The following is a 14060-nucleotide window of genomic DNA, read 5'->3' as shown; positions in this document are numbered from 1 at the left end:
TCTTTTGTTATTCCTTAAGCACTAAAGTGAGCATCTCTTCAGTGACAGCCCTCTTCCTTAAGACAGATTTCCACACTCCCCCTCCCTGCATCTCTCATTGCCTGAATGGTATCTCTAATTATTTCTCCTTGCCTGCAACATTTAAGTTTTATCGGCAAAACTATCCCAATCAAAAGGTGTCCATCTAAACCAGTCCTCAAGACAATGAAGGCCTTAGTGTGAGCATGATTATATCATGTATAAGTCATAGGGGAACCAGCAATTAATACTCTGATGTACACACTTTTATACCAGTATAAAAAACTGCCCGAAGAGGGTTCTGCCTGTATACTCAAATGAACACTGTCAAAAGCCACCTGGTGCAAACAAGACCTTGTGCCCAATACAAGCATTTCTACTTCAGGTACTTGTCAGGGACAGCCACCAGGTTAAAGGCACTCCAGGAGGCCTGTGTTGGTTTACCCTAGGGTTCCTTTTCAGGAGCAGAGAGAAGGATGAAGAGTGTGAAGCAGGTAAGGGATGGGCTGTTAGTTGCAAACTTTTGTGTGATACCGTTGGCCAGGTGGCTGTTTCCCCCTTGCTGAATAATGTCACTTAAAGTCCTTTTCATTTTTTCATAGCAGGCAAAATACATGGCGTGGGCAGGGCCAGCTCCCAGCATGGTGACATTAATTCCACGTAAAGGCCTCCAGAAGCCCTCGGTGAGCACCATCCTCTTCAGGGCTCCATACACACTCTTGTACTGGGCTTTGGGATCCGGCTGCAGGCTCTGCATTCTGGTCTGCAAGAGAAAACAAGAGGCATGAGCGTGTCAGTCACCTGGAAAGCAACAGGCACATTGCTCAAGCTTAAGACTGGGAAGGACCCTATAATCTAGCATGTGCTCCCCTGGTTACAGAGCTAAAGGATTCTATTCCCCAACAGCTGTGCTGGCAGAGGATACAAACAGCCATCACCCTCCAGTTTGCAGAACAATATTAGCATAGGGCAAGAGGCAGAGCTTCTTCATCTCCACCTTTTTTCCCCAGTGTCTTAGGCCATCCAACCAAGCAGCACAGATTCAGACTGAACGCACTTGAGCTGTAGTACATGTCAATGCTGCAGGCACTCTGGGAGCATGCCACCAGGGGATGCTGCAGCCCAAGCTGCTACCTGCTCTCTTTCACCAAAGCTGCAGAAATCCCTTACGCTGGCACAATACAAGCGTCAGCATTTGGGCAAAGGAATGCAGACTGCAGACTGCTTGGCCTGCCAGGGCTTGCTGCACTATAAAACGTTATATCTCCATACTTTCACAGTGACATCAAAGCTATTATAACATACTCCCAGCACAGCTGTGGAGCCATGAAAGTAATGTTTTCAGGAGCAGTCAACTGCATGCCAAACTGGCTATGTTTCTTCACCACGGACAGTAGCTTGAACAAGAAATGCAGAATCAGGGCTTTCATTTCATTCTGTTGCAATATACTTCTCATTTTCAACTCTATGTCCAAGACAATTATAAATCACAGACTGGTGCAAAGCGACTCCTCCAGAAGCGGAGTGGAGTTAGCAATAACCATCTGAGTTTACAGAACAAGAAACAAATCTAGCAAATGTATGTTAGAACTACCCAATCGCCTACTTTTGGAAACAGCAGAAAGGAAAAGCTGGAAGGGAAAAAAAGTCAGCAATCCATTTCTAAGCCAGGAACAGCTTCTGATTTGTGGGGTTGACTGAAGTCTATTTTATCTAGATGTTAAAAGACTAACATACATTATTCTTTAAGCTGCCTCGGAAGAGAGGATTATACTTTTGCAGTGACCATTTAACGAGAAGTTTCTCCAGAGGTTCATGGAAAGCTCATTTTCTAACATGACAAAGAAGTCCTCATCTCTTCATTCACACAAAAGTTTCTGCTGCTGCAGCTCTCCCCAACTGATGACATTTAATCTGACAATGGTAGCACGTTATACATTTTGAACACAATATATGACACGAGGCCGCTGAGAAGTGTGTTTAACACACGTGAAAAGTGTTGTAGCTATAGGAAATAAGAATGCTGTTAAGTCAGTCTCACAGAAATCATTAGGTATCACCTAAGCTTTTGTCAAAACAGAACACCCACTTGCAAACATACCCAAGTCATTAAGGCCTCACTCCTTCAAGCACATGAAAAACTATGCATCAGAGGAGTGGGGGGAACTGAGATTGGACTAGGTTAGTCTCTTTGGATAAGGCAGCTCTATAAAATGGATTCTGAAGACACATAGGAAAAAAAAAAAAAAGTCAATGGACTTGCTCCATTTTGCCCAAGTCAGTCCTCATGGACACAGGAGACAAGAGCTTTCTAACCTCTCCATGCTCCCCTAGTAACACTAATTATCTTGATAGCTGGTTTGCAAAGTAAGCATCTCTGAAGTATGTTAATGCTTTCTGCCTTAGATATGCAGTCTGACCACTTGTTTTGCAGACTAGGAATACAGCTTCACTTCTACAATGGCTGTATAAATTATATCCTGGCGTGGGTAAGTTTGTGCTCATTTTAGAAACTTTCCTAAAAGCAAATATGGGAATACAGTGTAATGAAACCTGTATGCCTGTTTGTAAAAAAGTCAGGGCCTCAGGGAATACCTACTGTGAGAAACACTGTAACTGGACTTCACTTGCCACAAGCTGTTATACAGAGGAGTCAGTTGAGACTCAAGTTTGACAGTAGTAAAACGCACCTTGCATTACACCATTAAGGTCCTGTTTGGTATAAAAACTTGAACCAGGTGCGTCTTAGGGGCTAAGCTAAAATAAGGAGTGGAAGCTTTATTTCTGGCCTGGAGTGGCTTGAAGTAACAGCAAAGCTGTGCTATCCATCTGATGTGCCTTTCCCTACAGCACCTTCCATTTCCAAAGTGTTCAGACCTATATGTTACCAGATCATGAAAGTAACTTGATGTACAGTTGTAAAGCATTCCCAAATCCAAGTATCCTGCTCCAACCACAGCAAAACACACCTCCTGAGCATAGTCTGAGACCACAGGTTATTAGATCTTAGCTGAAGATGACGACATTTTTGGTTCAATTATAGGTTGGACCTCATGAAGTATTACAGCCCTTCAGAAAGAGACATCACCTTTATGCTGGTGCACTGAACTCCTGACCAAGACTGCAAGCTGTAAATCCAGGACTTCTTACTAAGGTAGTACAGCAAACTCCACTTAGACATAACTATTTATTAAAGAGATAAAAAGCTAATCCAAGCAAATTGTTTTATTACAGCAAATCCTCTGAAAACATAGCACAGGAATTACACCCATTAAAGGAGAGAAGCAGATTTGCCAGCTGGCAAATTGCAGTGATTGGGTTTACCAAGAGAAGCCAGTGGTCTGTGCAAAGCACGCTAATTAACATGCCATAAACAGACAGCAACACCCCTAGAAGAGGAGCAAACAGAAACAGGAGTGGAGGAATTAACAAACCACAATGAAGCTTCTAGTTTTACTCCTCCCAACATCACTTCTGTTCACCACAGATAGCAGGTACTTTTGGCCTCTATTGATGCAGCCTGCAATTATCAAATAATTACCTCTACGCATGTTGACAGTGAGGCCACATGGCCAAAGCCACACATAGGGTACAGACAGCAGTGACAATTTTCGCCTGATCTACCAACAAGAGCAGTTCATAACTGTGATGAAACAAGTGCATGGCTGCAAACAGCTTTAAAAATGTCCAATTGGGTCAAAAATTTGACCACTCATTGCATAAGGCATCAGATAAAGACATTACCAAATGTAGTGTCTTTTGTAACTTGTCTGCAGAGCTGCCAGCCTCTCCTGTTTTCAGAATGGGAAGGGGAAACGGGAGCAGAGGGAGTTCAGTCTGGGGGGTTTTCAGCTCCCTTAGAGAGCAAGGCAGGTGTATTGCAGCTCCCCACAACCTACAGTACCAGGCAGCTTGGCCACACGCCCCTCTGGACAGTGTTTCCCAGCCAGTCTAGCCCCACATGCACAGGCATCAGTCCCAGTGCCACTGACCTGGTCACAGAGCTCCCCGCCACCTGCAAAGGGCTGCCCTGCCCTCTTCTCCTGCTGGAGGGGCAGGTGCCTGCCCCCACCCTACCTCCCCTGCCACATGGACAGCTTCCCCTACAGCTGGCAAGCACCCACCCCCTCATACATCCATCCCCTCCGCACACCCCTGCCACCTCTGGACAGTCCCCCAGCCCCGACTCTCAAACCTTCCTCCTCCCGACAGCTAGATGCACGTGAGTCTGCCAGGGCTGTTCCCACTCCCCTGCCTGGCTGCATGTCAGACATGTGCATGTGCGCATGCAGATGCACGTGCACCTGCTGCCTCCAATCACCCTCCCCCAGCTCCCACCAGAGCAGAGCAAATCCCAGACACTGGTTCAGGTTTAAAAAAACCAAACAGACCACCTGGACGGAGACTGGAGGGTCCAAAAACAGGACATGTCTGGGAAAATCCAGACGTATCGTAACCCTACTTCTGTCTGCACCTTTAGTGCCTGTGACAGAAGCAGGAACTAAGCTCACATCTCTCTATTAAAGGGCTATCCATTACTTCTGCATATTTTGTATGCTCTAGTTTAGAGTGAGGACTAACAACCAAACACTTTCAGAGATTAGGCAGGAAATCCTTGCTGAAGTCAGAGCACATGCTTTTACTATGTAAGTAAACACTGTGCCATGTATGGTCAAACTTAAACTCAACACTTAAGCCGGGGAAAAGCAGCAGCTGAGGAGTGGCTTGTGACAAAGCATACTGCAACTTCCCTGCTCGCTGTTCTAGAACCGGGAAGTCAGCTAATCTGCTGCCTATTACAACGTAGCAACGCTGTTTACAGTCTCCCTCCTCAAGATTAACTGGATGTGGTGTCAACTCCATCGAGTGGAAAGTCTACATTCCTGAATCAACTCCAGAACAAAGATGCCAGGGAAAGCAGAAAGTGTACAAACAGAAACAGCAGCAGGAACAACAATAACAATAATAAAAATATAGGTGGCAATGTATTAATTGGCCCCAGAGGATTCAGTGAAAGCGTAATAACCTAAGCACAGTGAAAGGCACACAATCTTCCCCATCTTTACTTAAATTTTAGTATTAGTCCAAGTCCCTTTAACAAGCTGCAGTGTACTTACTCTAGCTGCAAGCCAATCACTGCCCTCAAATCTGAGAGTACAATGCTTCCTCCCCACTCCCCGCCTGCAGGCTGCATTACTGTATTCAGGAAAAACCACAGACACCAAGATTAAGAGGTAGTGCAGGGAAGAAGGAAAAAACAAACCTATAAAGGTGGCAAAACAGCCAGCAGGTCTCTTCTAGCCCACGTGCCACCACAAATCTGATGCAACAAGTCACCTGAGGAGACTAGATTCCAGGGGACCTGGCATTTCATTTCAGCTTTTCAACATATGTGCTGAGCAAAGTCACAAATGGCACAACTGTATAAAAGTTAAGAGTTTAATCCTTCCCACGGAGGGAAGACAACCCAAACTGTCCCAGCGGGGCTAGCACACAACTGCCACTAGGTAAGCACTTCTAGGACCACAGCCATGCACTAGAGTTAAAGTGTGCAGTCTTTCCAAAGACAGAAAAACAGACAAATTAAAAAGAGAGAGATTTAAGAAGCAAGACAGAGGGGCAAAACTGGTAAAATGGACTATTTTACAAGTTAACTTTAAATTTAAGGCGGGGCGGGCAAAATACGGTCTGTGGGCCGAATGCGGCCTGCCAGACCATTCTATCCAGCCTGTAGGGCCCCTAAAAAATTTAGAAAAATTAATGTTTATCTGCTCCTGGCTGCCTGTCAAAGATGCCAGGAGCCAGTGGCAGTAGGACCCAGGGGAAGGCAGCAGAAGCCACCAACAAAGCTGGCTTGGCCCCGTCCCACCTCTGACCCCCTACCACTGGAAGCCTCTGCCTGCCCTGGCTTTCACTGCTTCAACACAACATGGCCCCAGGCTGCATCGCTGGTACCCCAGGGCCAGGAGTGCATGTGTGGTGTATGTGCATGCAATGAGACAGAAAGAGCGAGAAAGTTGAGTCTCTTAAGCACACCTCACCATACATGCAGACTCCCACCCCTGCTACCCTCCCTTCACACACTGCTCCCCATAAACCCTGTACCCACCCACATCCCACATATCCACCCCCCCCACCCCACACACCTTTCCCTCCCCACAGCCCCCCACAAACCTATACTCACCCCCCATGACCCACCCACAATATACAAGAGTAAGACTTAATTTTAAGCTTTTGTGCAATCACCACTGTGTACACTGCACAAATGCATGTCAATCAGGACAAAAATATTTTTTTTTAAATCAAATTAATGAATGTTGTAGATGTTTGATTTTTAGAATATAAATTTGGTATTTTTCTGTTTCTGAGGTGGCAAAACACCTTGCTGACAGTAGTATTTCTGGGGGAAGGGGATGGACTTCTGGTGGTAAAGGATGAGGGTTAGGGGGTAGGACTTCTGGTCCCAAGATGGTAGGTGACCCAAGGGCAGGGCACCCAGGGGGCGTGATTACCCACGCGGCCCTTGACAGCTTGCCAAAACTCAATAAGCGGCCCTCCACCCAAAATAACTGTCTGCTTTTGATCCAAGGTAACAAGACACAAAGGGTTTTATTCAAGAGTTAAACGCTTTGCCCCCCAACAGCTCTCCTAGCTAAGTGCATTGTTTCATTCAAGACAGGTCTACACTTGGACTTTTGCCAGGGCTGTAAGTTGAACTACTTTATACCAGCAAACCATTTTAAAACCCAAGAGTAAATATGGAAGCAATAGTAGACTTTTGCCAACGTAATTCCTTCATTCAGGAAACTTGACACCAGTGTAGCTCTGGCCGTCTAAGCTGCTGCTAAAGCACAGGATGACTTGGTACAACACCACGAGAACCTTTCAGTGGTAGACTGGACTTCACATACATGGTCTCAGGTCTATCTGCACAAAGTTGAATGAATAATTACTGCAGGATCAATTTTTCTGCAACAGTTCCTCAGGCTGACACTGCTCTGAAATAAGCATTTTGAATCCTATACACCAAGCATGCTATTCCAAAGCAACATGACTCATTTCAGAAAGTTACAACAAAGGACTGGAGAACATGTTCTTCCAGGTGTTTTCCCTGCATTGCTGAGACTTCACAGAAGTGAGTGCGCAGAGGGGAAGCCTAGACACGTGCAGAGTCAGGACCCTGGATTGCGCTTCTTTCCATTACTGCCATCAGTTGAGCTGTAAAGACAACAGGAAAGGAAAAAAAGACAGATCACAGTAGATAAAAGCTGCCTAATTTAGGCTGTGGACAAAAGAAACTCCACTGAGCTATATTCAACCTGCTGCTGGTTAAGACGCAAACTAACTCTTCTTCACAAGGTTAAATTGCTTTGAAAAACCAACACATGTCCATGCAAATTAATCGTTGTTAAACCCATTAAGAACAAAACTTAAAACCACTAACATACCACTAACCTAGAAGATATTAAGTCTTGGCTGAAAAATCAAGGCAGCCTGATGAGTTCAACTCAGAAGCCAAAGAAATTAAGTTTAAAAATGCAGCGCAGCTTCCTGAAGCAACCAGTCATAGCCACCAACGAAGACATGTGGAAAGCAAGTGGATCAAAGAATGGAAGTACTTGAGGACTGCACAATTTAGTTACCAAGTTTTATAAACATTTGGCTTCCAGGTGTTCTTTTGCACAAACTAGGCCACATTTTGGCCCAATCCAAAAGTGCTTAGTTTAGACATGGATATAGAAATATTTTCTTAACAAAAAATAAAACACTTTATCAGTAATGCTTATGTGTGCCAATAGGCTGCCCAGTCCACAGAGATATCAAACAGTACAGAAAGGCATTAAAGCCCTGAGCCTGATCCTGGGAAATCTACTCATGTCCCAGGGGCAAAATACCCCTACTTCAGACTGTATGGTCCCTTTTATAAGGCAATGCAGTTACCTGCATGAGCAACGGTGTGGACCCAGGTGGCCTGGTCCAGTGCTAGCAAAAACTGCTCAACAGAACATGTGTACAACAAGTTATATCTTGGATAGGACTAGGACTTGTGTGGGACTGGGACTTGGAAGAAGACGACTATTCCTAGCAGTGCCACTGATCTGCAGGATAACCTCTAGCAACTTACAGCAATCTTTGCAATTGAGAGGAATGGAGATAATATTGACTTCCTTTGTAAATCACTCTGAAGCCTTGCACAGCAATTTAAACTTGAGCAAAACATTGCCACTAGCAAATTCATAGCTGTACTGGGGCAAAACAGTAGTTTTTTCATATTTATAGTTTCATAGTAGGTAGGGTCAGAAGGGACCTGAGCAGATCATCAAGTCTGACCCCCTGCCATGGGCAGGAAAGAATGCTGGGGTCAAATAACTCTGGCTAGGTGATTATCTACCCTCCTTTTGAAGACCCCCAGGGCATGGGCGAGCACCACTTCCCTCGTAAGTTGGTTCCAGATCCTAGCTGCCCTGATCGCGCCTCCTGATGTCTAGCCTGAAGCTACTCTCAGTCAGCTTATGGCTGTTATTCCTCGTTACCCCTGGTAGTGCTCTGGGGAACAGGGACTCCCCTATTGCCTGCTGGTCCCCCTTGGCCAGCTTCTAGATGGCCACCAGACCCCCTCTCAGCCTTCTCTTGTGGAGGCTGAACAGGTTCAGTCCCATAGCCTCTACTCGTAGGACCTGCCTTGCTGCCCTCTGACCATGCAAGTGGCCCTCCGCTGGACCCTCTTGATGCTGGCCGCATCCCTCCTGAAGTGCAGTACCCAGAACTGGACGCAGTACTCGAACGATTTAAGTGTCACATCACTTGGGACTTCTATGTGCAAGTACAGCCTTGTCCAGCCTGCTTTTAATGCAAGGACTGAATGCTTTCCCATCCCTATGAAAGTCTCCTTCGTTGCTCTTTTGTGCTGAGCAATGTATTAAAACATCAGAAGAAAACACCCAGGGCCTCTGTGCTGGGCAGTTTACAAGTATTGAGGTCAAAATCCTACCTGCTCCCTGGATCAGGGATAACAAATGGCAGGGAAAAAGACATTTTACAGCTGGAGAGACTGACTTCCCAAGGTCATACAGGCTATTTGTGGCAAAGCCATGAACCTAGCCACAATTTTGAGAGTCTAAGTTGAACGCCCTGTTTGCAAGACAATCCCACATTTCTCCAAAGTTCGTGCTGAATCATGCTGACCGTGGACTCTTGACTGAGCAACTGAGCTTAAGCATACAAGGTGGTGCAGGTTCTGACACTCCCTGTATTTAAAAAACCTAAGCCAGGGTTGACAATAGCTTGGATCCAGGTATGAAATGGCAAAAGGAGGGAATTAGTCTCTAAGATCCTTGTCTTTCAGCCTCTCAGACTTTGCTTCACTCCAGACCATCACAGCTGAGCCAGTAACAGATTCATCACAATCTAGCCTGCACCCTAGGAGTACCTCAGTCCAGCAGTGCTGAGCATGCACACTGTGGCTTTAAGTCCCAAGAGAGGCACACATCAGAATACAGCCTCCCATAAAGCAATAAAAGACCCGCAAGACAAGCTGAACCCCGCAAGAACCTAAAGCCCTTTATAATCCTGATGCTCATCTTCTACAGTCAAACCCCAGCTAGAGTCCTTTAGAAATAAACATAACCAGTACTACAAACGCCAAATTAGAGCAGGTTTAACTCATTATTGCTTTATTAAGACCATTCAGAGCTCTGGAAATAAACTTACAGTACATTTACCTGCAGTGACTATTGCCCAGCATCGCTGGCAGACACCTGAGTATACTTTTAAAAAGTGACATTTAGAAGTCTGCAATGAGGACGAGAGTTTTTTTAAAAACTGAATTTATAGCCCAGGACCTCAAAGAGGAGCTCCAGAGGGTGCTCCATTATCCAAGTGGTACTTCACTGGTATTTGTGTACATGGACTTCCGACAACAATCAGTCCCCTTGTACCACAGTGACCAGAACCAGTTTGTATCTTGGATACAACAAATCCAGATACCAGCATGGATAATTCAGTTCTTTCAGCTACCCTACCTAAAGTTAAACCAGTTCTTTCAAAGCTTTCACATGCCTACTGTTTGCAAAGCAATCAAGTAACTTTTATGCCAACTAACTTAAAATAATCCTTATTGCATAAGCAGCAAAGCATCTAGAACAATTGAAGATTACCCAGTAAAGCTGGTTTCAATTTACCTGAAGGAGGCAATGCTTAAACCGAGCCATGGAAATCCTTGCACAAAACAGGATGTGCACTAATTTTTTTGAATGCTCATGTATACAATCTAAGTGGATTATCCAACACTTTTCATTTGCTGCCTCACTCAGATAAAACCCAATAGATGTGCCTATATAACAATGGCTTGGTTGGTACGTTTAGTTCCTGACTCAAAGTCCATAGGAGCCTGACTGCTTTCTGGGGACAGATCACCAGTGGTACCCAGGACCTCTCCATTTGCAAGGGCAGCAAGTAAGGGACATTCCAGATTTTTAGGGGTTTTTTAAATCCGGACATTCACTAATACTGTCACAGCTCCAAGCTGACTAACGTAACCCAAGCATCTGAAGAAAGCAGCTTTCATCCTTCTGTACAGACTGGGGAACAGACACAGATGAAACAAGCTGCCCAGGAGCACTCAGCATCTGGCAGAACCAGGAAATTAACTCTGATCTACAGAATCTCAGTCCAGAGGCTTTATCCTAAGGCAGTCCTTCCTCTTGGCATGGATGGCGACAGACAATCCTGCTTTAACCAGAACAGGGCTGACTGACCTTCCAGGTTGAGTTTTCTATGATCTAAGAGCATATCAGAAAGAAGCATAAGGAGTTTGTAGGATCAGACAAAACATGATGCAGAAGCGACAAGTTACATGCTTCAGCGCCGTTTTCCAGATGCCTGAGACTTGATTTAATCTGTTTACAAGAGGCAATTATAGGAAGTCCAAGCAACATCAATTTAAGCTACAACTGGTACCATATCCAGGTAGAGGCATGTGGTATCAGCAGCTGCTACAGCCAAGCTCTGAATATACAAATGTTCCTTTTTAGAACCAGGAAAATACAACAAAGCATCTTTCAGAGACCAGCTTGATTTTTCTCTAACCAGTAAATCAGATCAAGAATTTATGGTGATGCCAGCCAACCTCCATCCCAGCACAAAACAAGCAATCACACTGTATTCATTTGTATTTTGATGACCTACATTACAAGAAACCCACACTCATATCTAAGCAACTAAAAGCAGCTGCAAATAAATTTGTTTGCTTTGTACAGGGTAGATCACTAGTAAGAAGAGACTTATACATCTGCATGGACGGGGTGCAACCTCAGAGAATACCACCACACTTTCTCCCACATCTGTGTAAGTACTGTGTTTCTCTCCTTCAGGTTTAAAGGCAGATTTCTAGAAGTCCTTTCTCTCTTTTCCTCCACTCCCATCCCCAAAGGTAAAACACAGGCTTCACCAGCATACTGGATGGATTTTTTAAAACCCCCTAACAAGTATAGGTACAACCCCTAGCAGGCATATAAATTATAACCTAGGTACAACTTCTGCAGAGATTAGTCATGTATTTTTTTTTTTTTTTAAAGTCAGGACTACTTGTCACAGATTAACACAAAGGAAAAACCTGCAAACATACAACTAACAAATAGTTGTTTCTCTAATTAGAAGATGCCAAATAATACAGTTTCCAAAGTTTCATTCACATACCAAGTACCAAGAAATCGATTCCATCTCCTGTCACAATTAGGCACAGCAGTGACACAGCTGTATCAAGAGATCCTTGTATATCACTATGATGGGCAGTACCATTATCAAAAAAAAAGGTTTCCAAGCTGCTCTTTCAGTGTATATTGTCACACATCCAAGAGCTACACAATATCCTCAATAAGAATCATGATTTCACTGCCTGCTTTAAACATAGCTAACCCTTCATTAAGGAAAAAAACAAGTCAAAACAAAAGAAAAAAACCCAAAAAGCCAAAGTATAACTGCAACATGGAAAGAGAAACTGCTCTACACATTGCAACATTTTCATTTTCTGTTCAGCAGAAAAAGGGATGCTGGAAATCAAGCATGTTTCCTTTTAGAGGAAGCCAGCCACTTGCATCACTTTAGGGACGCAATTTTATGTAACGAGTCAGGCTATTCCAATCGCTCAGCCCCACAACTGACTGACTAACACCATCGCCACATCACAGCTTCCTTTTCAGTTACAAGACATGCTAGAAGAGATGGGCCAACTTGTCTCAGGAGACAAAAGAAAAAGTGTCCTATTTCTCTTAAAAGACCCACTGAACTTCTGGTAAATTCCTGCCTACTGGCTAAATTCTGGATTACCCAATCTTCTGCCTGTGCGTATGCCTCTATACGTCTCCTATATTTACCCAGCTTTCCTAGAGAAGAACATGTGAAGACTTCCCATGGCAGCAGTAAGCAGTTTAGTACACGATGTGGGATTGGGTAACTTGCATTGCAAAATTCAAGTATCATTGACAGCATTCGATTATTTTTGCTAGACTAAAACAGCTGGTCTGATAGTTCAGTATTTTCAGCCTTCATTCCTAATGTATCCGATTGGGAAAAGCAGGCTCTGTGCATGGCATCAGGATTTCATGATTGGGGGCAGAACAAGAAACTTTAGGCCAGGACCGTATTTGCAGTTCTGCCACTGACATGGTGGGCCCCTGTGACAAGTTTCCACAGCTATAGAATGGAAAGACTTACCCACTTCTAAGCAGTGACAGGTCTTCTGTGAGTGTGAAGAATCGCAATCAAGCTGTCTCCCCACCCACAGGAGAAAAATGTTAGTTAACTGCCATGGATAGCAAACACTGCCAGAGTGTAAAGCAATTTAGGACTTCCACTCCACTGTGCAGTAGATCCCACTGTATTTACATGCTGCTACAGAAGGAACCCTAGTTATAAGAAAAAACTCAGACATATTACTTTCATTTTTTCTCTATTCCTAGCCATTTCCCAGTCAAGGAAATTCCCTGCTGAATAACACTGGAAAGTCCTGCATGTTGATGAATGACTCCAGCCATGACTTAGCAAAATATAAATGTGCTCATTATAACTGTTCGTCTGTTAACACAAAACCCAAAGTGGCATGGGGTTAATATTAACTATTTACAGCCAGTACTACTATAGTATGACAAGGTAGGCAAAAATCTTGGCTGGGATGATCTAGTCAGGTATGGTCCTGCCTTTGAGCAGGTGGTTGGACTAGATGACCTCCCGAGGTCCCTGCCAGCCCTCATTTTCTACGATTCTGTACTATAAAACAGAACCTGGATCCAAAGGTCATTCTGTCCCACAGTGACTGTGGATTTTAAGACAGCACACAATGATTTAAACCCAAGAGCCAAGAGGAACACACGTATGAGATGCTCCTACCAGAAACCAACAAAAGCAGGCACAAACATTCCCTCTGCGTATCTTAGTAGTCTGCCGACGCGTCTAGCTCATCAACAGTCTGATGGTGGAATTTCCTCGTCTTCTCTACTCTGCTCATTTATCTGTTGTTGTTTCATACGCTCCTGCATGCACCGACAAGGGGATAAATTAAAGCATCTGGTCTCAATTGTTTACATGCCAGGACCCCATAATAATTTCCTCCATTTGACAGTACAAGAAGGGTTAGTTTACTGCGATTCCCCACCTAAGAACCTTACAGAAGGAAAGACCCAAGATTACAATGTTTTACAATGTTGAAGAAAAGCAGGCAGGGGTCACCTGCCAAATAAGAGAGAAATCTTGGCAGCATAATATGAAGCATTCCACATCCTAAAATTGACAAGCTCTACTATTTTAAGGGTACCTCTCAAATACTGTGTTTTGAATATCGGGGGGGGAACGGGACACAACACACATAGATAACAGAGACTACCAGTTTGATTTGCATGATACAGTCTGTGTTAGGACAGACAAGTGCTACTTTTGCAGTTCTCACACATTTACAAATTCAACTAATGTCTCAAGCTGTGCATGAGGGGGTATGCCCACTCATCACAGGAGTAACTGAGATACTGCAAAGCAGAGACACTAAACAA

General features: G+C 44.3%; 1 protein-coding gene across 4 annotated transcripts in view; it reads right to left on the bottom strand.

Annotated features, from left to right (window-relative positions):
* Positions 1 to 14060, bottom strand: part of SLC25A37 (solute carrier family 25 member 37) — a 56336-nt gene that overhangs the window by 8188 nt on the left and 34088 nt on the right. For 3 of the 4 annotated variants that reach the window (XM_090053469.1, XM_090053470.1, XM_090053468.1), the window contains one exon: positions 553 to 781. In XM_090053469.1, the coding sequence (XP_089909595.1) occupies positions 553 to 775 (223 nt within the window). In that variant the 5' untranslated portion in view covers positions 776 to 781. Of the gene's footprint in view, positions 1 to 462; positions 782 to 14060 lie in introns of those variants that run through there. The other variant, XM_090053471.1, reaches the window with a different exon arrangement.

The sequence above is a fragment of the Crocodylus siamensis genome, chromosome 6 (genome assembly GCF_052110815.1).
Source record: "Crocodylus siamensis isolate JL-2025a chromosome 6, ASM5211081v1, whole genome shotgun sequence".
Lineage (NCBI taxonomy): Eukaryota > Metazoa > Chordata > Crocodylia > Crocodylidae > Crocodylus > Crocodylus siamensis.
This window is presented reverse-complemented; position numbering and strand designations above follow the sequence as displayed.